This window comes from Pongo pygmaeus, chromosome 21 (assembly GCF_028885625.2).
Source record: "Pongo pygmaeus isolate AG05252 chromosome 21, NHGRI_mPonPyg2-v2.0_pri, whole genome shotgun sequence".
Classification (NCBI taxonomy): domain Eukaryota; kingdom Metazoa; phylum Chordata; class Mammalia; order Primates; family Hominidae; genus Pongo; species Pongo pygmaeus.
Window position 1 is genome coordinate 8,480,281 of NC_072394.2, and position 25,352 is coordinate 8,505,632.

General features: G+C 43.0%; 1 protein-coding gene across 10 annotated transcripts in view; it reads right to left on the reverse strand.

The window, feature by feature from the left end:
• Window positions 1-6,473: 6,473 nt before the first annotated feature.
• The window catches only part of SEL1L2 (SEL1L2 adaptor subunit of SYVN1 ubiquitin ligase), a 166,394-nt gene continuing 147,515 nt past the window's right edge, over window positions 6,474-25,352 (reverse strand). For 8 of the 10 annotated variants that reach the window (XM_054468205.2, XM_063659072.1, XM_054468207.2 and 5 more), the window contains 6 exons: window positions 24,141-24,289; window positions 22,779-22,944; window positions 22,597-22,671; window positions 16,647-16,819; window positions 7,262-7,390; window positions 6,474-6,675 (listed from right to left, as the gene is read on the reverse strand). In XM_054468205.2, coding sequence (XP_054324180.1) covers window positions 6,556-6,675; window positions 7,262-7,390; window positions 16,647-16,819; window positions 22,597-22,671; window positions 22,779-22,944; window positions 24,141-24,289 — 812 coding nt within the window. In that variant the 3' untranslated portion in view covers window positions 6,474-6,555. The remainder of the gene's footprint in view (window positions 6,676-7,261; window positions 7,391-16,646; window positions 16,820-22,596; window positions 22,672-22,778; window positions 22,945-24,140; window positions 24,290-25,352) is intronic. The other 2 variants (XM_054468209.2, XM_054468208.2) reach the window with 1 other exon arrangement.

Genomic DNA, 25,352 nt, shown 5'->3' on the forward strand with positions numbered 1-25,352 from the left:
GAGTCTCCATACGTCTCAGCTGTCTTTAGCTCACCAATCCTCAATATTTTAGGGAGAAATATTTTGGTTTCCTTCAGTGTAAATTACTTGGCCTACCTCAGATTCATTCCAGGCCTGTACACATGCCAGTTCACATCTGCTCTGTGCTGGCTGGGGCAGATATCTACTTCCCCAGTTTGCTGGGGCCAGGCCCCAAGGTGGCCTCACAGCTGTCCGAGGAATACAAGTCCTCATATTGCTGAGGAGTCATTGTCCTGGTCTGATTTGCCTGCTATTGTGAAGACAGTGTTTGAGTATTGTTACCTTTCTCCTTGGTTCTCTTAATAGAAGTGAATCTTTTTGGAGACTCTCTCCCAGTGCATCTGCTGTGGGTCAATGTGTTCTTTTTTTTTTTTTTCTTTTGAGACAGAGTTTCACTCTTGTCACCCAGGCGGGAGTGCAACGGCATGATCTCGGCCTCACTGCAACCTCCACCTCCCGGATTCAAGCAATTCTCCTGTCTCAGCTGCCCGAGTAGCTGGGATTGCAGGCATCTGCCACCATGCCCAGCTAATTTTTGTATTTTTAGTAGAGATGGGGTTTTCACCATGTTGGCCAGGCTGGTCTTGAACTCCTGACCTCAGGTGATCCACCCGCCTCGACCTCCCAAGTGCTAGAATTACAGGTGTGAGCCACTGCCCCCGGCCATGGGTCAATGTGTTCTTGTTGCTAAATGATGTGGGGAACAGTACAAGACGGTGGGAGAGCCTGGAAGAACTTGGAATAATTTTCAGGTAAAGCTCATGGAAGTTGCTGAAAATGAAACAATGTCAAGGTGACATTCATGGCCAGACAATTTGTGAAGGTTTATTTTTAATAATGGGAGTTCTGGGTTTTCTAATCACTTACTCGAAGATAGGATAAAACGCAATGTAAAATTAAAATTTGAAAATTAAAAACCATGAATTTTCTAGACCATGAGTCTCCAGTCAGTAACTACCTGACTAGCAGGATGGTTTGGAAGGGTTTTTCCCACATTTTAATACCTAGCCCAGGGCCACCCAGTGCTAAACTAATAAGAGGGTAACGTTGATATTAAAACCCAAAGCTGGGAGCTGGACACACTGGTGTGCGCCTGTAGTCCCAGCTACTCAAGAGGCTGAGGCAGGAGAGTCAGTTGAACACAGGAATTCCAGTCCAGCCTGGGCCACATAGTGAGACCCCATCTCTAAAGAAAAAAGAAAAACTGGGAAGAAGTAGATGCTCTTTGTGCATAATAAGGCTTAGGGAACACATGAGCATAAGATTGACCATAACAGTTCACGAGAAGTTCAATTTATTTATTTGATACATTCCCATCTAGAGGCCGGTCCATAGTGAGGGCTGCTTTCTCACTCTCCACTCCAAGGATGCACCATTTCCTGTGTCCCCCCATCCAGCAGCAGAACCCTAGGGCGGAGGATGGCTGACAGCAACCCATGCTGAAGGTCACATCCCCACAGGAGGACCTTAGCCAGGAGTTGAGGCAGAGGAGCTAGGCTTATGGGGACTGTGGGTTCGGGAAGGGAAATTGAAAGGATGAGAGGTGGTGGAGAGGGTCTGGGCTGTGTCTCCCACCCACTGCGTGTCAGGAATGAGTCTTGAGACACAGGAGTGGAGCCTGCACCTAGGGTGCCCCAGACAGAGAGTCCCAACCATGCTGGGACTCTGCATCTCTTGACTCATGTCACTTGAGCCAAAGCAAAGAGCTGAGCATTATTCAAGTGTGTGTGTGTGTGTGTGTGTGTGTGTGTAGCAGCCAATGTGAGGGTGTGTGTGTGTTTAGCTAAGGAACAGAGGAGGACATCTCTTCCCCCCTCCACCTACCATCACACATCTGCATTTCTTCAGTCTGAAAGGTGGGAAGACGAAGAGAGCCAGGCACGCGTCTGACTGGGCTGTCTAATCCTTGTTTTCCAAAACTGGCAGCTCAGGCTTGAGCTGTATTTTTTTTCTGCCAATTTTTGTACTGGAATTTATGTAACCATTGGTAGATTTTTAAACAGTATCTTTATAGTAGGTTAAATATGGCTGCAAATTCTTTGCTACTTCTCCCTCTGAGAGACGGAGTGTAATGCTTGACTAATGGAACATGGTGGAAGGGATGTTCTGGAACTTCTGAGGCTTAGTCTTAGCAAACCTGTGGCTTTTGCCTGTGTCTCTGTGAATATTCTCTGTGGGAATGCTGAGCCACGGTGTAAAAAGCCCAAATGCTGGGTCCACCATGCCAGGAGGCCACATCTGGGATGTGGGTATACTGGTCAACAGTCACAGCTGAGTGAGTCAACCTGTCTTGGATTCTAGAACAGCCCATCCACTAAGTGACCAGAAGAATCACCTGACCACACCCTGCTCAAATTCCTGACCCACAAAATCATGAGATAAAATGAAGTGATTGTTGTTTTAAGACACTGACTTTTGGAGAAATTTGTTAAGAAGCAAGCAATAACTTGAACCGTAATGTAGAGGAAAGAACATCTGTGGTGTTAGATCTGGACTCAAATCACAGCTCCATTATTTATCAGCTATGTGATCTTGTCTAGCTTCTTCTGGCCTCAGTTTCCTCCTGTGTTAAATAGAGGTCATTCTAGCTACCTCCTAGCCTCATCATGAAGATGAAACGAGAAAACAGATGGAAACAGAGCCTGGCTCATAGCAGGTGCTTCAAAATGTCTCTTTCCTCTCCTCTCAGCCTCACCATGCCCTCTTCTCTAGGGCTTTCTGGGATGCCCAGTGAGGGGAATGCAGCAAACTATAGCACCTCCACTACTCAAGATTTTGGAGGAAAGAATTCCAAGAGGATGTTACTGAGAAAATGACTCTGGACCCCTTCTCCAGAGAAACAGAATTATTTACCTGACTTGACTTTTAAAAAATGGATTTACTTGAAGAGCTACTCCAATTTAATGAAGAATTGGGGGAGGAAATCAAGGGAGTTACAAAAGAGAGTTAGATTTTTTTTTTTTTTTTTTTTTTTTCTGAGACGGAGTCTCGCTCTGTCACCAGGCTGGAGTGCAGTGGCGTGATTTCGGCTCACTTGCAGCCTCCGCCTCCTGGGTTCAAGTGATTCTCTTGCCTCAGCCTCCAGAGTAGCTGGCATTATAGGTGCCCGCCACCATGCCCAGCTAATTTTTGTATTTTTAGTAGAGATGGGGTTTCACCATGTTGGTCAGTATGGTCTCGATCTCCTGACTTCATGACCCGCCCACCTCGGCCTCCCAAAGTGCTGGGATTACAGGTGTGAGCCACCGCACCCGACCAAGAATTAGATTTTTTAAAAAACAGATACCTTGGGCCAGCCTCAGTGGCTCACATCTGTAATCTCAGCACTTTGGGAGCCCAAGTCGGGCAGTTCATTGGAGGTCAGGAGTTCGAGACCAGCCTGGGCAACATGGTGAAACCCTGTCTCGACTAAAAATACTAAAATTAGGCCAGGCGAGGTGGCTCACGCCTGTAATCCCAGCACTTTGGGAGGCCGAGGTGGGCGGGTCACGAAGTCAGGAGATCGAGACCATACTGACCAACATGGTGAAACCCCATCTTTACTAACAATACAAAAAAAAAAGCTGGGTGTGGTGGTGCACACCTGTAGTCCCAGTTACTCGGGAGGCTGAGGCAGGAGAATCACTTGAACCTGGGAGGTGGAGGTTGCGGTGAGCCAAGACTGGGCCACTGCACTCCAGCCTGGCGACAGAGTGAGACTCCGTCTCAAAAAAAATAAAAAATAAAAAATAAATACAAAAATTAGGTGGGTGTGGTGGCGTACACTTGGGAGGCTGAGGCAGCAGAATCATTTAAACCTGGGAGACGGGGGTTGTAGTAAGCCAAGATTGTGACACTGTACTCCAGGCTGGGTGACAGAGAAAGACCCCATCTCAAAAAAACAAAAGCAAAAACAAAACAAACAAAAAAACTAGATATCTTGTAGTCCATAGGCTATCCATTTTTATTCAAGGCATCAGAAGCAAGAAAATGAAGAAGGGCTCTGTGTGCCCATAGAGCAGGTGGGATTTTGCAATAACCGAGAAGCATCAGTGGCTTTCAGGCAGGAGGCTCTCTCCCTCCCTCTGTCAGTCATCTCGGAGATGCCCAGAGGCTGCAAGATGCCCAACCATGCACAGAGGTGGTGAGAACCGCTACTGTGGCGGCTCCAGGAGAAGAGGCCCAGAAATGGACATATGAATGATTGAAACTGCCTAAAGCACTCCTGCTTTCAAAGCTTGCTCCATGTCTCACATTGACATGGAACAATTAGCTGAAATGGGAAACATATCAACTCAGGCTGCCCTCCCTCCTATATCTCAGGCAGTGTTCTACTCTACACAGCAAGTCCCCAAACAGGTCTCCCTTTCTTTCCTGCCTGCAGTCATTCCCAGAAGTTTACCTCTAAGGAGCTCATGTTCATCCAGACTTTGAGGCAGGGCTCACCAATGCTGCCTTCTGTACTCCCCTCTCTGTTCTCATCCTGGTCCTTAATGTGCTCACATTCCTGACACCTGTGAGATGTCATAGCACGGCTGCCTTCTCCATGACGTCCTGACCTGCGATTTGGATGCTGCCCCTTCCTGCACATTTGTATAAATTAGGCTGCATCCCTGGGAACTGGAAATCCCTAATAAGGCAGAGACATGACCCCAAATTCTAAACACTTGGACCTCAGACAGGCCTGGATTCGTTCCTGGCCAAATAAATGCCTGTGGCCAGTATGTGCGTGTGCTATGTTTATAAAGCACTTTTGATGTTAGGTTTATTTAAGCTTCACAATTCTTCAGTGAGGTAGGAAATTATCCCATTTTATGGAGGAAAAGCTGAGGTTTGGAAAAGTTATCCCCAAAGTTACACAGCTACTAAGGGACAGAGCTGGACTTCAAGTTGTTTGATCCCAAACTCAGTGCATGTCCACCATTTCATCCTACCTTTTGATTATGATTGACATTATAAATTAAATTTTCATGTCCCTAAATTGGATTTTTAAGTAAGCAAGCAAGATCTCTTCCTACCTAAGCACCTAGCACATTAGCTGGAGAACTAACTGCAAAGCCCTGAAGCCACACAGATTGTTACCAACTCAGTTGTCTCCCCACCTGTTCCAATGGATTTGCCATGAGTTTTTTAAAGGATATTAAAAGTTACCAATTATGGAACTCATTCTAGGTGCCAGGCCCTGTGCCAGTCTCTTTACATTCATTATCCCACTTAATCTTAATATCAGTTGCCTAAGATAGGCATTATTCTTCCCTTTTTGCACACCAGGAAACTGAGGCTCAAGAAGTCAAATATTGGCTGGGTGTGGTGGCTCATGCCTGCAATCCCAGCACTTTTGGAGGATCACTTGAGGTCAGGAGTTTGAGACCAGCCTGGCCAACATGGTGAAACCCCGTCTCTACTAAAAATACAAAAATTAGCTGGGCCTGGTGGCGGGCACCTGTAATCCCAGTTATTTGGGAGGCTGAGGCAGGAGAATCACTTGAACCTGGGAGGCAGAGGTTGCAGTGAGTCGAGATCTTGCCACTGCCCTCCAGCCTGGCAGACAGAGAGAAATTGTGTCTCAGAAAAGAGAAGAAGAAGAAGAAAAGTAGAAGATGAAGATGAAGAAGAAGAAGAAGAGAGAAAAGAAGAAGAAGAAGGAGAAGGAGAAGGAGAAGGAGAAGAAGAAGAAAAGGAAGAAGAAGAAGAAGTTGTCAAATATCTGGAGCCGGGATTCGAGCCTGGCCCTTGACATATGTCCTAGGCCTCTTACACTCTCCTTACCTGCCCCTGTCCCTTAGGCCTGGGCCCCTGATTTGCCTGTCAGAGAAGCCAGAGAATCTGGGCCTTTTAGCATTCATCCTAGGAGGCTGGAATAATCTCCTTCTACGGGGGTACTAAGGGGGACGCCCCAGGGAGAACAGGGTTCTGATGAGGGATGGAGGAGAGGGGTGTGATGCTGTACTGGCTTTGTTCACTAACACTAAGGGAGTTTTGAGAGAGGCCTCTCAGTGAAGAGCCTGGCTCAACCCCCACTCCCTCGTTCAGGTACGACATGCCCTGGGAAGCTGTGACTCATTAGGACTCCAGAGTCTCTCACAGGTCATTCCTATAGGATGTGTTTGTACAAGGTCTATTTGTATATTTGTGTCTTTATCATATTCTGAGGGATCTGGATTTCTGCCTTCTCCAAACTCCCCCTTCTCTTCACCTTAGTTTGTCTGTAGGAGTCAGGAAACCCAGTGTGTCCTCTTGACAGAGGGGAGGTTGTTCTAACAACATGAAAGTGGGTGGTCTTTATTCATAACGTGGGACTAGGTCACCAAGATGATAGATTGGTAACAAGGTCTTAGGTGACCAGTTCCCAGCATCCCCCAAAGGGTTTTCTCAACTAAGCAGGAAGTCTGAAGTTGTTTCTCTAGGATGGTCCCCAGGTCTTGTCCGTTTTCCATCACAGCCCTGAGAGGGAAACTGCAGCAGACTCTTGATTTGGATGGGAAACTGTTTATTTAGTGGGGATACCTTGGAGTGAACTGATTCCCGTGAGCAGGTTTTCCTGTGATCCGCATCCTACCCATGGTGATTTCTAAGCAACAAAATCAGCCCAGCAACAATGAGGCTAATGACAAATAAGTCCCAGTGTGGTCCAACGGTGTTGTCCGATTTCAGCCAGTTCCATCTCGTTGTGAACTGTTGGCAAGAGACATTCTCTCAAAAACAATCCAAGCTTCCCACCTCCACTCAGAGCCACCATCTCTTCCCAAACCCACCACCACCAACCCTCCTCCCACCCATTCCCTTTGCTTTCTTCAGTCTTGGAAGACACAATCTTTGCTTGCTTACATCTTCCACAAGGGGCTTAAATAGCACCTTTAGAATAACCCCAAAGATTTAGACACTTTACTTTTTTTCAAACTGTAGCTGTTTGTGGTACCCCTTGCCACCTGCCGTCTGCCTACCAGTCTCCGCTATTGATGGTAAGAACTGTTTTGAAGAAGTATATATAGCACATGTCATTGTGCTTAAGGCTTTGAATGTAGTGTGTACTGGAAAAGAACATCTGCTGAATGAATTAATTGCTTATACTCTGAAGGGTCAACACATACTCAATAGAACATGCAGAATTACTCTGCATGGCAAGTGTAAGACTCTGAATTTTACTTCTCAAAGGAAAGCCAGTCAACAAGAGACTCCCCGATGGGCCTTGTCACTTTGTCCCTAAGAGTTGCTCACTGGAGACTTTCAGAGATTCAGGACCTGTTCAAGACAAACTTACATTAAAAAACAGGATATCCCGGAGCAAATGCGTAGTTTCCAGTTTCATGAGGGCAAAGAGCACAGGTATGTGGGCATCTGGACTCCTTTGAGCAGCCATGTCGTACAATCTTCTGGCCAAGTGAATGTCCTAGAAGGAGAAGAATAGCCCTACCCATCAGATTCTGTAGGGGTAAGTAAACAGACACCATTGTTCAAAATATCAAATGTAATTAAGGTTACAGGTCTTAAGATAGGGAGATTATCATGGATTATCCAGGTGGATCTCAGATAATCAAATGAACCTTTAAACAGAGTTATCTCAGGGCTGGGGGTGGAAGAAAGAGAGATGTGGTGGAGGGAGACTTCAGAGAGATTCTCAGCATGAGGGACTCAACTTGCCATTGTTGGAAGAGGCCACATGGAATGAGAAGGAATTTGGACAGCCAATAAGGAAACAAGAACCTTGGTCCTACAACCTCAATTAACTGAATTCCACCAAACAACCGGAATGAGCCCTGCAGTGGATTCTTCTCCAGAGCCCTCAATAAAGAACAGCCTTGATTTTAGCCTCGTGAAACTCCAAACTGAAGACCCAGTCAAATCACCTGGGCTTTTGGCTTACAGAAACCGTGAGATAATAAGCTTGTGCTGTTTTAGGTCCCCAAGTTTGTAGTGATTTGTTACGGCAAGCATAGAAAACTAACACAATCTCCAGAAAGCTTTCTTGGATACCCCTGGAACAGCTCTTAGTTGTGATTCCAACAAATAGGGTGGACAATAGGGCCAGGCACAGGGGGATTCACGCCTGTAATCCCAGTACTTTGGGAGGCCAAGGCAGGTGGATCACTTGAGGCCAGGAGTTCAAGACCAGCCTGGCCAATATGGTGAAACTGTGTCCCTACTAAAAATGCAAAAAGTAGTCAGGTGTGGTGGTGCATGCCTGTAATCCCAGTTATTTGGCACGAGAATTGCTTGAACCCGGGAGGCAGCGGTTGCAGTGAGCCAAGATCGTGCCACTGAACTCCAGCCTGGATGACAGAGTGATACTCTCTCTCAAAAGAAAAAAAAAGTTGTACAGTTCTCTAAAATAAGTCAGAATACAGGTAGTTAGTAATCATTATCTACAATTCTCATTATCTTCATAGTACTTACCATACCTGAAGTTCTAGAATTTATTTATTCATTTGTTTGTCTCCAGGTCCTCAAAAACAAGGACTTGGACTGTCTGTTCACCCCTGAATTCCCAGTCCTCAATGAAGTGCCTAGTACGCAGTAGGTCTTTGACAATACTTACAGGATGATGAAGAAACTATTTTTGGCTCTCATGTTGAAGACAGAGTCCTCAAATGACATAGTACTATATTTTCAGGAGCTTTTTTTTTTTCATGAATTATGCCATGGCTTTTTTTTTTCATCTACTCATGCCTTGTTTTATGTGTTTGCTTTATTTTTGGTTTGCCCAAACAGAGTGACCATAGGCAAGGTGGAGCTGCTTTTAGAGGTGAAAGTGCCCTAGGCCACTTCCAGAATTAGATTTTGCTTGGATGCCCATGGGCTGTTTTCAAAAGAAAGGGAAGAAGAGGAATTTTTTACAAACTGTGGTCATCCTAATATCTGTCTTTCTTGCTCCATTACTTAGGCTTTGATACTTGTGAATCCTTGAGGACTGTGATAAAACTGTTTTTTTTTTGGGGGGGGGGCCGGGGTGGGGAGTGATGTCTTCTCTCAGCTGCGTTCTGCTTATTATAGCTTAAATATTTTCCAAAGCTTTATGGTCTGGTAAATTGATTTGTTGAAGAAAGAGGAATGTTCTTGCTTAAAATACAATTCAGGAGATTGGAACAAATCTTCCTGGCAACCTTAAATAGATGTTGTAAAAATCCTAATTTGTGTCTCTGATTCCAACAAATTTAGTGTTCATTTGAAAGCACACTGCAGATGATAACAGCTTTCACGCTGCACACGTGAAAGATATATTGACTTGAATGGGATGTTCGGGGAAAAGCAGCCTTTGTCAATATCTCAGGCATTCATGCTTATTTCTTGTTTTGAGGCAGTCAATAGTTATTCACTTATGTCTTGCGGTGGAAGCATTACAATTCAGTCACTTCGCATTTTATAGTAAAAAATAGTGAGAAATACCATTAAAGTGGGATGAACTCACTCCTTGTCCAGGAGACCTCATAATTTGCAGTGCGTGTGGGGCTGGGGGGTGAATGTGAAAGCCTTTCTTTAAAATTCCCAGAGAAGGAAATTCTTGAATGCTTCTAGCTAACTAGGACAACTCATATAAAAGAAATTTTAGTACTAGACTAGAAAAGACTCCTCATTCTTTGACCCTATTTAGTAAAAACATCTAAGTCATGCAAACAAAAAAATCTCCTCCTGATGGTGTTTTGAAGATGACCACAGTTCATTAAATGAGAAGTCCACTACATACCCAGTCCACTTAGATTTAACTTTTCTGTGGTACATTTGAGTTTATTTTGCTTTAAATTCAGTGATTAAACAGGTTATGTAAACCAAGCTGCAGACTCTTGTTAAAGAACATGTTTTTAACTAAAATGTTATGTGGATACTGCCCAATATTCAGATGTTCAAAATAGCTTCTTTTAATTCAAAGATACAGAATTCTTCTGCAGTAAAGTAGCTGGTTTATGAAAATTGTACAATTGCCCAATGCAGGAGTTTTCCAGCCCCAAATCTTTGGATGTCATAAAAAAAATTCTTATACTGGGACAGAGCATGTGAATGGGAAGGTCGTTTTTGAATAATTTATTCTTATTTTCTTTTTATAAATATACCAAATGTTAATTAGAGGGAACTTAGGAAATATAGAACTGAACAAATAAAAAAAAAAGCCACCCACAATCTCACTGTACAGAGATAACTACTGGTAATATTTTATACACATTCTTCTAGCATTTCATGTATATTCATATATACATACTTTTTAATTTAGAAATTTTTTTACTCAGCATAATATTTCATCTTCTGCTTTCTTAACCTAACAATATATTTCAAATAATATGCTGTGTCCTAATATATTCCGCTAGTCTATAATTTTTTTTTTTTGAAACAGGGTCTCGCCATGTCACCCAGGCTGGAGTATGGTGGCAGGCTCTTGGCTTACTGCTGCATCCACTTCCAGGGCTTGAGCGATTCTCCCATCTGGGCTTCCTGAGTAGCTGGGATTACAGGGACTACAGGTGTGTGCCACCATGTCCGGCTGATTTTTGTATTTTTTTTTTTTTTGTAGAGATGGGGTTTCACCATGATGCCCAGGCTAGTCTTGAACTCCTGGACTCAAGGAATCTGCCCACCTTGGCCTCCCAAAGTACTGGGATTACAGGCGTGAGCCACTGTGCCCAGCCTAGTCTACAATACTTTTTTTTTTTTTTGAGACTGAGTCTCGTTCTGTGGCCCAGGCTGGAGTGCAGTGGCGTGATCTCTGCTCACTGCAAGCTCCTCCTCCCGGGTTCACGCCATTCTCCTGCCTCAGCCTCCCCAGTAGCTGGGACCACAGGCACCCGCCACCACGCCCGGCTAATTTTTTTTGTATTTTTAGTAGAGACGGGGTTTCACCATGTTAGCCAGGATGGTCTCGATCTCCTGACCTCGTGATCCGCCCACCTCGGCCTCCCAAAGTGCTGGGATTACAGGCGTGAGCCACTGCGCCCGGCCTAGTCTACAATATTTTTAACGGTTGCATAGTATATAGTAATAATGGTTAATATGTATTAAATACTTACTGTGTGCCAGTTACCACTGTCATTTAATCTTCAGGACAATTCTGTAGGACAGGTGATGCTATTAACTCCACTTTGAAAATGAAGATATTGAGGCACAGAGAGAAAGTCACTTACTCAAATTTATATGACTTGCAAGTGGCAGAGCAGGGATTCAAATCTCAGATTGTCCCTAGGTTGTCTGCTTCTAGTATTCTCACTTAATCACTAGGCCGCAAAGTACATTGTGGAATAGTGTACCACTATACAATAACATATATAACATGGCTTCTATTTTGGAGCATTCTCATTACTTGTAGAAATTTGTTCTGTAACTAATAAAGCTATACACACACAAAATACTGTTTGTGCATATTTCTGGTTATTTCCCTAGATGATAGATGTTTATTTCATGAAAAGTTATGAGCATTTCTAAGAAGTGCGTTTTCTGTCCTGCCATATTTCTGAGAGGGCCATTTTAAATACCTAATTTTAACTTATCCTTTCCAGAAAATAATTCTCGTGTTTAAAGCTTCAGCTGTAACACTCCATGGGTGGTCAGACCAGACAAATGAGAAATGAAAATGCATTGTGTCATAATCACTTTTATTTTTGACAGGTCTATTTATAATTTATTTGGTAGATGTGGTTTTGTTTTCTCTGCAGAATCCAAAAATACATGTTATCTAGTAGGTCTACATATATGTATTTGAAACTCTTCCCCAAAGGATAATTTCCCCCACCTTTTTGTCTTACTTTAGGACAGCTTTCCTATCCATTGTCTTTAAACAGGCCTGATTTCTTCCATTTAAAAAAGTTGTCTTATGTTTCTCGTACTCCATGGTACACAAATATTTTTGAACAGGACCTGGCAGTGCTGATTCCCCTACCTGAGTTAGCTGTTACCTCTTTAACATACTTATGGTACTTTATTTTTAATTATTTTCAAGTGTGCGTATGCCTATACATGACTGTCATTTTAGGCTTAACTATAGCTATGGACAAGTCTCTTCTGTAGTGGACTGTGAGCTCTTTGAAGGCTGTCTTGTTCTTATTGTATCCCCAGAACCAAGCACAGTGCTTCCTGATACAGGAAATAGTCCTTGATAAATATTCGAGTGAATGAATGAATGAATGAAAAGCAGAGTGCAATACCATGATGGTTTAGAAGTAGATACCTTTTAAATCTGGGGGTTCTGGCCAGGTGTGGTGGCTCACGCCTGTAATCCCAGCACTTTGGGAGGCCGAGAAAGGCGGATCACAAGGTCAAGAGATTGAGACCATCCTGGCCAACATGGCGAAACCCCATCTCTACTAAAATACAAAAATTAGCTGGGCATAGTGGTGTGCACCTGTAGTCCCAGCTACTCGGGAGGCTGCTGCAGGAGAATTGCTTGAACCCGGGAGGCGGAGGTTGCAGTGACCCAAGATTGCACCACTGCACTCCAGCCTGGCGACAGAGCAAGACTCTGTCTCAAAAAAAAAAAAAAAAAAAAATCTGGGGTTCCTTGAAGGATTCCTAGAGGACATGACATTGGAGCTGTTCTTTGAAAAATGGACTAGTCTTCAATGGGCATAAATATGGGGTAAGATCATTCCAGCAAAAGGATATCTCAGGAGGGCTCAGGTCAAGGTCTTTGAGGGGAAGGAATAAGTAGCCTAGAATCTATATAGGGCAAAGTGCTGTATCACACCACCATTACCAAGGTAGGCTAGGTCACTGGGGGCTTTGAATATGGAATAGAAGTCTGGACTTCATTTAGCAATAAAAAGTAAATAAGATTCTTTTTATTTGTATGTTTGCTTGTTTGTATTTTTTGGCGGTTTTATTTGGGGGAGAGGGTAGGATAGAGGAGTGGATAGGATGGAGGAGGTAACAATATCAGAGTTACACTTTATCAAGAATGACCTGGCAGTGCTTTGTTAGATGAATTATTTATTAAGATAATGCTATCTGTAACAAATCCCCAAATTTTAATGGCTTAACACAATAGAAGTTTATTTCTCCCCCATTCAGCATTCCAAAGTGTATGTTCCTGGTTGGTGGTGAATCTTTTTCATGTGGTAATTGTGGGGCCCAAGCTCCTTCCATCACCTGGTTTTGGGGTCCCCTAAAGCCTTTGTATCTCCTGATGCCTTCAGCCGATGGATGGGAAAGAGACTGGGGGCAGCCCCATCTACTTCTTGGCTGCCTTAGCCCAGAAATGACACCTTCACTTTCACTTCCATGCCCTTGTGAGAGCTAGCACGTGGATCCAAAGGAGGCTGGAGAACATAGTGCAGCCCAGCTACAAGTCCTCACTATGGATGGGGGATTGCAAATCTTTGGTGAACAGAGTCATCTCGGTCACAGATTTAAAGGGAGAACACTAGAATGGAAGACCCCTGAGTAGTGTTTACTACAAGCTGAGGTGAGCAGAAAGTCAGACCTGAGCCAAGGCACAGACAGAAAGGATGGCCAGGAGGGGATGGGCAACAGGCTTTGTTCATGGTGCAATTTCCGAAGTACTTACAAATCAAGTATCAATTGAAAAACTGTTTCTTTGTTTTTTGGGTTTTTTTTTTTTTTTTTTAAGAGGGAATCTCACTCTGTCACCCAGGCTGGATCTTGGCTCACTGCAACCTCTGCCTTCAGGGTTCAAGCTATTCTCGTGCCTCAGCCTCCCAAGTAGCTGGGATAATAGGCGCATGCTACCTTGCCTGGCTAATTTTTGTATTTTTAGTAGAGACAAGATTTTGCCACGTTAGCCTGGCTGGTCTCAAACTCCTGACCTCAAGTGATCTGCCTACCTCTGCCTCCCAATGTGCTGGGATCACAGGCGTGAGCCACCATGCCTCGCCCTCTGAGACAGGGTTTCATAACAACTTGTGTGTGAATTCTTGTGTTTCTAAACTACTTCAGGTCCTCTCCCAATTCCTCCCCAGGCATTATTCAGTGTTCCCAGAACAATGATGCAGTCACTCCCATTATTCATTGTTCCCAGAACAATGATGCAGTCAGTGAGACAAGGAGCTCACTGGCTGAGACGCTTCTCAGTGAAGCTACTAGGATAACTCACCTGCATCATCCCAGCCCCAACTTCCTTTCTTAAAGACAGATGATAAAAATAATGACCCATATTTTAATATTGATTTACCAAGAGATGATTTATACCTTTCTTCCCCAGAGGTCTTAAATGTCTGCATGTTTATAAAGCATTATTCCATATCACCTTCTTTGATTCTCAAAGATACTGTGGTAGTGGTATTATACTCGTCTTTCTCAGTAGTTTGCATGAGGATTAACTAATAAAGAGGATTGCAAAGTGCCTCACTGAAGAAATGCTTAATTACTTGATGACTTAACTGCTGGGAAGGCCCATTCTCCTACCCTCTTTGCTTTCATTAGAACAAGCTTTGGGCTTTTAATTGTCAGGATATTCATTTTAAGAATTAGAGAAGGTGATAGCACCTTGTAAATTTGACTCTGAGATGGCAAGATATCTCTGGGTACTCAGTTATTATTTTTGTAATTGCTAAACAAAAGAAACCAAATAAAAACAAAGGGCAATGGTCCCTCATTAGCTCAGCCTAAAATTCTCATATCCAGGTGGGAGGTTAAGAGTAGTCCCTGATTTTTTTTTTTTTTTTAATGTAGAGACTTTCTGTAGGAAAAAAAAAAAATAGACTTGTGACTGAAAGAGACTGCTCAAAATGAACTACCCATGATTTAACAAGAACCCTGGCAGAAAAGAACAGAAAACTGGCCAGAGAGAAACTTAAGTGTTTTCCTGAATGTGTGAAACGTATGTCTCAACAACTACTATTTGACATTGTGAAGGAAGTGCTTAGGAGACAGATCAGTGGTGACTCCAAAGAGGAAAACCAAACCCTCTGACAGTCCGCCAGCTGGGCACTGGTCGGCAGTGTGCCTTTCCCAGCATTGCTGGCTCTGTGTCCTGAGAGGACACCTGCCTGTCCCCAGGGACTCAGGCAAAATGGCCTCACCTAGGTGCGAATACAGCTGTCAGGGCAACCAAGTCCTTTTTGAATAACATGGTGGTGCCAAGGATAGGAAAGCTAACATGAATTTAACACATGGAGTGGGGTCACTGTATCCCTTCTATAGACAGTGCTTCTCCCATATTATTATGTTTTGCACGAGGAATGATGAGTAAAGAAAGGCTTTAATCTTACTGAAGCCTTACTTAGCAGTTGCTCTAATTCCCTTCTGATCTAAATAACAGTCATTCTACATACTGTTTGACTACAAAGCTCTTTCATAAAACCTTATTCATTTTATTCTTAACGCCTGGGGCAGGGCAGGTATCTGTTTTACTGAGGTGGATAATGGGTGAGGGGCCCAGGGATGGCTAAATAACATCCCAAGAATTATCCAATTTAGCTATCCATCCTGTCCCATTCTTACCCACATTTTACAAACATGGGAAGCTTACACCTGCTAGAAATGGGGCAAACAGACTGGATTTGGATTTGACATTCCCTCTACTGCTTAGGGTGCCAGGGCTAAAGAAAAATGATCAGCCAAAAGGCAGGCTGCTGGGGAGGACAGGACAGCAGGGATCCATACCGCTGAATAAGAAGCCCTTGGCTTCACTGTGCACCATTAGCAGTTCTCAAATAGGAAATTCCCTACCAATAATTCTCAATTACTAGCACAACCGGAAGAAAGAAGAGCACATAGGAAAGCCGATAATTCCCACATTATTTGGCTCTAGAAACATAGCCAGGAATGAAAAGCTCACATGCTTGACCACCAAGAATGACTCACTGCGAGGCCCACTCTGTCACCAAAAAACAGGGTCAGGTAGGGCTAGGTTCAAATTCTGGCTCCACCATTGATGAGCTCCGCAAGCTGCTTGGCCAAATGACATAACCTCTCTCGCTGTGGCTTCCTGATGCATACACAGCGGATAGTTCTAGGGCTTATCTCATTGAGTGGTTGTGTGATGTAAATGACAGAAATGCATAGCCCACTTAACCCAATGCCTGGCTATTACTATCGTTATTGATACTGAATACACCTTTCTCACTCTGTGACACCCTGATGTCATCTTCTGCCTTAATTACACTCACTGTCTAAGAGGTTTACTCAATACAACCTTGCAGCGCTGGCTGTTTTTCTAAGTGAATATGACTCATCGCCTCAAGTTAAGTGTAGTCTTGGGAGACTGGAGATTCACTCTCTTGGGCCTTTCTAGAGTATCTAGCACTGGGTCATGTACATAGTAGATGCTTCATACGACTTTTCTGGATTAATACCACCTTGGTATCCAGCTCTGGTCTCTTTTCACTTTCTCCTTGTTCCTGAGAGCTTGAGAACCGGTGGAAATTTTAATGGAAAGAAAGGCCCAGAGGTAAAGGAAAATGGAGACAGCCTACTGGAAAAAGCATGTGTTGGAAAAAGCAGGAACTTACTAGTTGAATTGGCCTAGACTATATCTCTTCTACTCACTAGTTATGTCCTTGGCATAAATGGAGAAAATAACTTCTATCTCATAGGGTTCATATTAGGATATGTAATATGTATTGGCACAAGGGAGGGATTTGGCAAATGTTAAGTCCTTTCCTTCCTTCCTCTACATTGATGACATCAATGAAATTCAAAACATTTACACATTCTCTCTTCTCACACAGCTGTCATTACTAGGTTTGAATTATTACCAGCAAAATTACCTTTGCGATGCCTAAGCCATGTTCATACATATAAGCCAGATTGAACATGGCTTGTGCGTTGTGGTATTTGTCGGCTGCAATACTGTAGTGTGTGGCTGCTGTTTGATAGTCTTTGTTAGTCCCATAGCCATAGTAATGGTAATCTCCAATTTTTACTCTAGCAAATGCATTGCCTGATAGAAATATTAGAAAAAGAAGAATCATAACTCAAATGATTCATGTATAGTTCTCAGGAATTCAACCTAATAATCTTGTTTCAGTCCTTTAAAACATATATGTATCTATAGCCAAGTATAAAAAGGAACCAAAAACACTCAGAACCCCAGAACTGGAATTAGATATACTTTATGGAATACAAACATAACACTCAATGCTAACTGTTTTCATTATAGTGTAACATCCATGGTATAGTACACATGTTTTGTTGTTGTTATTGTTGTTTGTTTGTTTGTTTTTGAGACAGAGTTTCGCTCTTGTCACCCAGGCTGGCAGGCTGGAGTGCGATGGCACATTCTGCAACCTCTGCCTCTCAGGTTCAAGCGATTCTCCTGCCTCAATCTCCCAAGTAGCTGGGATTCCAGGCGCCCGCCACCACGCCCGGCTAACTTTTTTTTGTATTTTTAGAAGAGACGGGGTTTCACCATGTTGGCCAGGCTGGTCTTGAACTTCTGACCTCAGGTGATCCACCCACTCGGCCTCCCAAAGTGCTGGGATTACAGGCGTGAGCCTCCGCGCCTGGCCAGATGTTCTTAAAGAACAAAAAATTACCAATTTTACCTTTTAATTTTTTTAAGTAGATTAACTCTTGGAAAGTTGGACCCCATCCCTCCCATTCTCAGACGTCACTCCTGAAGCTCTGCTCTCCTGCGTCACCAGTGTCGCCCTCTTTCCCAGATCAATCCCATCCGCCATTCAAACACGCTCTGGCATCTTCTATGAACAAAAATAAACCCTCTCTTTATCCTGTGGTGTCTCCTTCTAGTTCATGCCCCATTTCTCTGTTCCCCTTTACACTGAATTTTTCAAAAGTGTGTTCTATACTCACTGTCTCCAAAGCTTTACCTCCCACGGACTCTTCAACCCACTCCAAACTGGCTTCTGCCCCCTTGCCCGTGAAGCTGCTATTTTGAAGGTGGTAGATGACCTCCATACAGCCAAATCCATTGCCACATCTCTGTCCTCATCTTACCCGACGTCTGAGCAGCACTGGAGTGATGGGCCCCATCTGCCCAAGCACTGTCCTGTCGCAGCATTGATGGCACAGCCTTCTCTTGGTTTCCCTTCTACCACATGGGCTCTTTATTTCAAACTCTTGTCTGACTCCTCCTCTGCCCACTTCCTAAATGTGGAATGTCAAGGGCTCACTCCCAACTCCTTTTTTTCTTTCTTCTTTTCCTTCTTTTCTCTTCTCTCACCTCTCCTCCCCGCCTCTCTCCAACAATCCGCTCCATCTCAACTCTTTCTCTGGGTGACCTCGTTTCGTTCCATTGCCTGTCTTTATTAACTATTTCTAAATTTATCTACTATCTCTCTCTCCCTGAGGCCCAGGCTCTTATAATTGCCTTCTTGATGTCTCCACTTGGATTTCAAACTTAAAATGCCCAATAGAGATTTCCTAGCACCCTACACCCATTCCTCCAAACAAAATCATCAGTTTCTTCCCTGTCTCAGTACAGCACCCCCATTGTTCAGGCCATAAGTCTAGGGGAATTATTCCTAGTTCTTTTTCCCTCGCCTCCATCAGCCAATTCATCAAGTCCTGTTGGTTCTGCCTCTAAAACACACTTAACTCTTGACATCTCCTCCACTGCCTATTCCAGCCTACAATACTATAATAGGCTTCAAACTCTTCTTTTTATCTTCACTTTCCAACCCATTCTTCACACAACAGCCAGGATGATCTTTTTTTTTTAATTTTTATTTATTTATTTATTTTTGAGACAGGGCCTGGATTTGTCACCTAGGCTGTAGTGCAATAGTGTGATCTCAGCTCACTGCAACTTCAGCCTCCCAAGCTCAAGCGATCATCCTACCCCAGCCTCCTGAGTAGCTAGGACTACAGGCATGCACCAACATGCCCGTATTCACCATATTGCTCTGGCTTGTCTCGAAATCCTGGGCTCAAGTGATCCTCCCAACTCAGCCTCCCAAAGTGCTGGGATTACAGGTGTGATGCACCCAGCCAGCACGAGATATATATATGTATAATATATGTATATGTTATATATAGTATATATGTAACAGTTTTATTGAGATACAATTCACATACCATCCAATTTACCCATTTAAAGGGTACAATCAAACGGTTTTTCATATATTCACAGAGATGTACAAGCATTACCACAATTTTAGAGTATTTTAATCGCTCTGAAGAGAAACCTCATACGGTTCAGCTAGAGGATGATCTTTTTAAAATGTAAAATCAAGTTATGTTATTTCCTTGTGTAAAATCCTCCAATGACTTTGCTTTGCTCTTGGAATAATAGTCAGACTCCTTACGACCTACAGGTCATGCCTCACCTGCCCTCTGCACAAGATCCCTGCATTCGATTCCTCAAGGCCTCTACCTGGCAGGTTTGGAACACTCTGACTCTTCCTGTGGCTGGCTTCTCATCATTCTCAGAAACGCCAATGCCACTTCTCTCCTAGAGGCCGTCTCCGACTATCTTGTCTAAAGTGCCCCTCAGCCCCCACCCCAGAAGTTATCTACCTCATCTCTATGTTTTATTTCCTTCACAGCATGTCACTGTGATCTGATTTGCTTACTAGTTTATTTTCTCTCTTCCACATGAGGGCAGGTACTTCATGAGGACAAGCACCTTGAACCCTTAATCACTCACACAATCCCAGAACCCTTAATCACTGACACAATCCCAGAACCCTTAATCACTGACACAATCCCAGAACCTGGAATGGTACTTGATAAATACATATGGAATGAATGGATGGACATGCAAGGAAACTTTTTAGATAATACTTTCCCTAGATATTAAGTACTTTAGAATATGACTGTCCAACAAACATGAATATGTCAAGTAGAAAAAACTCATGTGACTTTTTAAGATCTGAGACTTCAGTCTTTTGAAGTCCACTTAGGGATGACCCTTAAGGGTCCCCTTGGGGTCTATGTTCCCATCCACCAGGAGAGTGTTGATTGGAAAGATGAAGGAACACTCTTCTAGGATATCCATCTCAGCTGTGGCCAGCCCTTCTAGCATGGTCTTGGCTTACTCAGAAAAAGAGGAAGTGCCCTGTATGGGCTCAGGTCTAGCATTAAGTGATATAGGACTCCTTCCAAAATTTTCTCATTTGGCCCTAATGTAGTGCCTAACATCCTTTGGAATTTATTCCTTTAGGTACTGAAGTTCTAATCTTCTAGAATCTTCTATTAAAATGTAGACACTTCAAAAAGATGTAATACCATGAGCCATCTTTAAGTCTCTCTGAGTACAGCTAACATTATAAATTTATTATTATTATTATTATTATTATCATTATTTTTGAGACAGAATCTCACTCTCTTGCTCAGGCTGGAGTACAGTGATGTGATCACAGCTCACTGCAGCCTCAATCTCCCGGGCTCAAGAGATCCTCCTGCCTCAGCCCCTTGAGTAGCTGGAACTACAGGTGAACACCACCACACCCAACTAATTTTTTTTATCTTTTTTTTTTTGTAGAGATGAGGTCTCACTATGTTGCCCAGCCTGGTCTTGAACTATTGGCCTCAAGCAATTCTCCCACCTCGGTATCCCAAAGTCCTGGGATTACAGGCGTGAACCACTGCACCTGGTCTATAAAATTCTTAGCTGGCAAAGACATTAGTTATCAGGGCTTGCTTTCCAGATGCTTCCAAATGTACAGGTCAGTAACTGGGAGCAAGAACTTATAAGAATGGTGCCCAGGAAAGAGGCCTGAGCGAGTCTGAAGAAGCAGGAGGTCCATGGAGCCCTAAAGAGAAACCTATTCCATCTCTAATTTTGCCCAAAGCTGCCTTCCTTTGACCCTAAGATTCCTCCTGGGCTATAACCACAAAGAGGTAAGACAATTCTGTGCATTGTCAAGTTGTACAGGCAGTAAGCAGGATCCCTGAAGCCTCTAAGAATGGAAGGCAGTGAACCAGCTGGTTCTTGGAGGAATTCAGCTCCACCCTAATAAGGGGACTGACTGGTAGCATGTGGTGAGCCAGACAGGCTCCTGTGGGGATCAACTGACAGTGGAGGGATTTCCACTTTGATTTCACAGTCACAGGGCAGTGACTGAGTCCTGATGGTTCAGCACCCTCTTCACATGAGTAACTGCTAAAAGGAGTACGGCTAGTGACTAATTGGAAAATTTCATTATTAGATTCCCTAATCCCAAGTGAGCCACTCAGTAGCCATATCTTCAGGGACACTTATACCTGACCTCTCTTAGGACACATGATTATTTTTAGCAGCCTGACTTTTTTATATTGAGGAATTCAGTTTAATATCAACGTACTAGCCAGGCGATGGTACAGGCTGATGCCTGTAATCCAAGCACTTTGGGAGGCCAAGGCAGGCGGATCACAAGGTCAAGAGATCAAGACCATCCTGGTCCACATGGTGAAACCCCGTCTCTACTAAAAATACAAAAATTAGCTGGGCGTGGTGGCACATGCCTGTAGTCCCAGCTACTTGGGAGGCTGAGGCAGGAGAATCACTTGAACCCGGGAGGCGGAGGTTGCAGTGAGCCGAGATTGTGCCACTGCACCCCAGCCTGGAGACAGATCAAGACTCCATCTCAAAAAGAAAAAGAAAAAGAAAAAATATACATGTATATATCTCAATGTACCCTTGTTTTCAATGTCTCTTTTCCTTGCTGCAATTTCCACACCATTTCCTGGCTTGGAATAAACCTGCATTTGTTGTAATTGAGCTGATTGGCCATGGCCATGAGATTGCGGGTATTGTTTCCCCACTCTAAATAAGGTCTTCATTGCATTTTATAAAACATAGACTTTTTAAGGGGAATGTCTCACTAAAATTGCATTGATGGCTGTTGCTGTGCTACCGGCTCAGCTGGATTTGAGAAAGCACCACTGTGACTTTTTCCTATGCTTCATATTAGTGTCAGCTGAAAATCATTTTTTATCCTATTCACTTCCTGTGAAAAGGGATGATTTGGCCTTAGCACAAGACAATTTTAAGAAACCTAATTGGAAGCAAAATTGCTCTCTTATTGCAAGAGAGTTTTCACATATCCAAATGCCAATGGTGACAGCTTTGCAGTATTTCTCTGCTTTTAATAATATAATTTTAGGGGAAAAATAGTAAGAGACATCGCAATGCAATGCAAATACCACCTGCCAATGCTTTTCCCACTACTGGTATCTTATATTCCTTATCCATGTGATGCCAGCAAGCGAGACATGGAAACTCGAGGAAAAGCAAGAGGATCCTGCCATGTATCTGTTTTGTTTTGGTTTGGTTTTTTATTCTTACATGCTAATGATTGTAGTAAAGAGCTGAAGTTTATGGTAGTCATCAATGTGATATTTTAATAGAGAAATCACATGAGCCTTAGATACATACATAACTAATTTTGCTTGTAAACTCATTGAGACATGGGTCATGTCTCTGATGAGTTCAGTCAAGATCTCAGCAATGAATGAGTGAAGCCAGACCAAGAAAACTGGTTTCTTGAGTAAAATTGTATATTTCAAAGAACTGTTCTGGTGCCATGGAGACAGAGCCATAGAAAAATTTCTATGGCTTGCTGAATCAGGGACCTTGATAATAATGGGGAAAATAAATTCCTGGAAATGATCTCTCACCAAAGACTGACCCTAACATCAGTATAGTTTGAAATGTCACCTACTTTATATTCTACCCCTTGCTGCCTATGTGCACAAACACGCAGCTACAGCAAATGTGATGAATAACAGAGGACAGGGACCGGATATGTGCTTATTTTTATTTGGGTTCTATACCTTGAATGGCAGCTCGATTCCATAGGAGAAGCGCCACTGGATACATCTTCTCTTTTTCAAAAATGTTAGCCTTTTCTAAAAAAAGGAGACATTCCATTAGGAAGGCTTAAAATGCCTCTGTAGTAAAGTCATACATGCATATGTATGATTGGGGGATTGCAGAGAATTTTAACTTATCTTACTAGATTCCAAAATGAATGCTGAATTGCTTTGAGCTACTTCATACCCCATTTCTGCAAGCAGTGCATACTGAACAAGAGAAGAATCTATATCACCATCCTTATAAGCAAAGTAAGCTGTCAGGAATTTCTCAGCCCAGTGGCCTAGTTCACAGACACCTTTATAAAGCTGTATATGGGAAGAGAAATCAAGGAGACTAGTTAGTCAGTATGCTTCACCCCAGGCAAATGAGAAATGAAATCAATCTTCAGCTCCTACTGGCTGGTCAGGGAAGGATTTTAGATCTAAAGCATGGCTTTTGCAAATTATTTAGGGTAAAGAGTTAATACCTTTTATAGGCACAAAGATCAGAAGTGTTTGGGTTTGTTTTGTTTTGTTTTGTTTTTGTCTTGAGGGAAACTTCCTCAGCCTTATTTTAAATTTGTATAATAAACTTTCCTGACTTGGAGGCTATTTGGAAGAATAAGAATGTATCGCTAGTGTGTGTGTGTGTGTGTGTGTGTGTGTGTGTGTGTGTGTGTTCTTAAAGGGACTTTCTGAGCACTGCTGCTCTGCGAGAGCAAGTTATAAGGCCACAGCTAATGTGAAAAGGAGAGAATGAAGGGAAGACAGTGCCGGAGGGTGTAGGTGACATAACTGTGAGAGAGGTGTGCAGAGCCCTAGGGGGACAAATGTCAACTTAGCTGAATAGCCCTTATGTAACCAAAAGAGGTTAGCCATACATAATTCATTAGGAAGTTGGCAAAGGAGCAAATCTAAAGATAGATCATTAGCTGGCAGCTTTTGAAATAAGCTTCAGAGGGGCCAGATTGCAACATAGAGTATTTATGCTGGTGTAGCAGACGTGTTTAATAAATCAATGAAGGACATTAAGGTCCTAAAAGCATTCTTTTGGAAAGCACATCACTGGCTCAGGCTGAAAGAATTCACTTTCTCAATTGTCATCCAAATCATCAAAAACCTAAGGATGCTGCTTTCTGGGAAGAAGTGGGCTACATTTTCTAGGCTAAATCTAGCCTTTCGTTTCCCAAGTAGCTACTCCCAAGCCCACTAGAAGTGCCAAATTGCCCTGGTGATTTGATTGAATGCTGAAACAGAGCTCCTTAACTGCATGTTGAGGTGAGCTCTGAATTTGATGAAAAGCCAAATGTCAGAGAGAGGAGAGATCTCTTCTCTGTCTCCCTTCCCCAACCTGAGTTACATCACTGCTTTTCCCCTCTGACAAATGTCAGTATTCACATTGTCAACTGGAAGAAAAGAGGTAATATTTATAAAATCAAAGACACCAACAATTTAAGAACAGTATCACCTCCTCTGTGTCATATATGACAAGTGCTTTAAAAACAGCCTTATATTGTATTTACCTCCACAGCAGTTCTGCATGATCTTACTACTCCTGTTCCTGTTGCATACATCTTGGCCAGATAATAAATGGCGAGAGGCTGCCCACTCTGAGATGCCAGGTAAAAATATTTGAAGGCAAGTTTATAATCCTTCTGTATTCCAGAGCCAGCTGAAAATTAAAATTGTTTTGAGCCACCCTTATTGACTTTATTTTTTATATTATTATCTATGGATATAATAGTCATTGTGATGCCAGCTATTTAAATAGGATGGGAGAAGCCAACCAAAAGTCAAGCTACTCAATCCACTATTTGTGAAGGTGGGGGTGAACACTGAGTTTGGTTCTAAGTAAGAATATGGAAATTTATATTCTTAGCCATTCTGAAAAAAAAAATTGAGAAAGAAGGACTACTTAGTCTTATGAAAGTATCTCCTCACTATGGCATAACTAAAATTAATGCAAAGGAGACCAAGTGATGGTCTCTGAGGACCTGAAGCCCCACCATGATGCATCTCGCCATCTTTGTCATCCTTCCGTATCAGGACACCCATATAGCTTCTCTCAGCCATGACTATGGCGTATGCAGCAGGTAAATCCCAGCTCCAAGAAGCCGAACTCTCACCAAACTCCTGCTTAGAGCAAGAATAGGCGCTTGAAGCTAGAGCAGAGAACCAGCAGATTCCCAGCAGCCAAGATTCTTGTCCTGGCTCTCTTATTAGTTCTTTTGTGAGTTGGGCCATTTAGGCACTTTATTTGCAAAAGTGAAGGCTTTCCTTAGATGGTCTTTAAGTTATCTTCCACCTCTAACACTGGAGCCTTTAGAAGCAGTGCCATGTAGCGATTAAGAACAAAAGCTCTGGAGGCAAATTGCTTGAATTTGAATTCCAGCTCCACAACTGTGTGATCCTGGGCAAGATGTCCAACCACAACATTGGCTTAGTTTGCTCATCTATCCACTGTGGGATACCCGGTAGATGTTGAGAGGATCAAATGAGTTAAAACATACGAAATGAGTTAAAACATACGAAATGAGTTAAAACATACGAAATGAGTTAAAACATACGAAGACTTAATATACATTAGCCATGACTATTTTTCTTATTCTAGAAACTTGGGAAATCTGATAGATCCCGAGCCAAGAACTTGGAATGAACTAGAAGAACAAGGCCTTCTTAGGCAACCTCAACCCCCCAAGATAGCACAAAACAGATGCTCCTGCTGCGCCACTGTG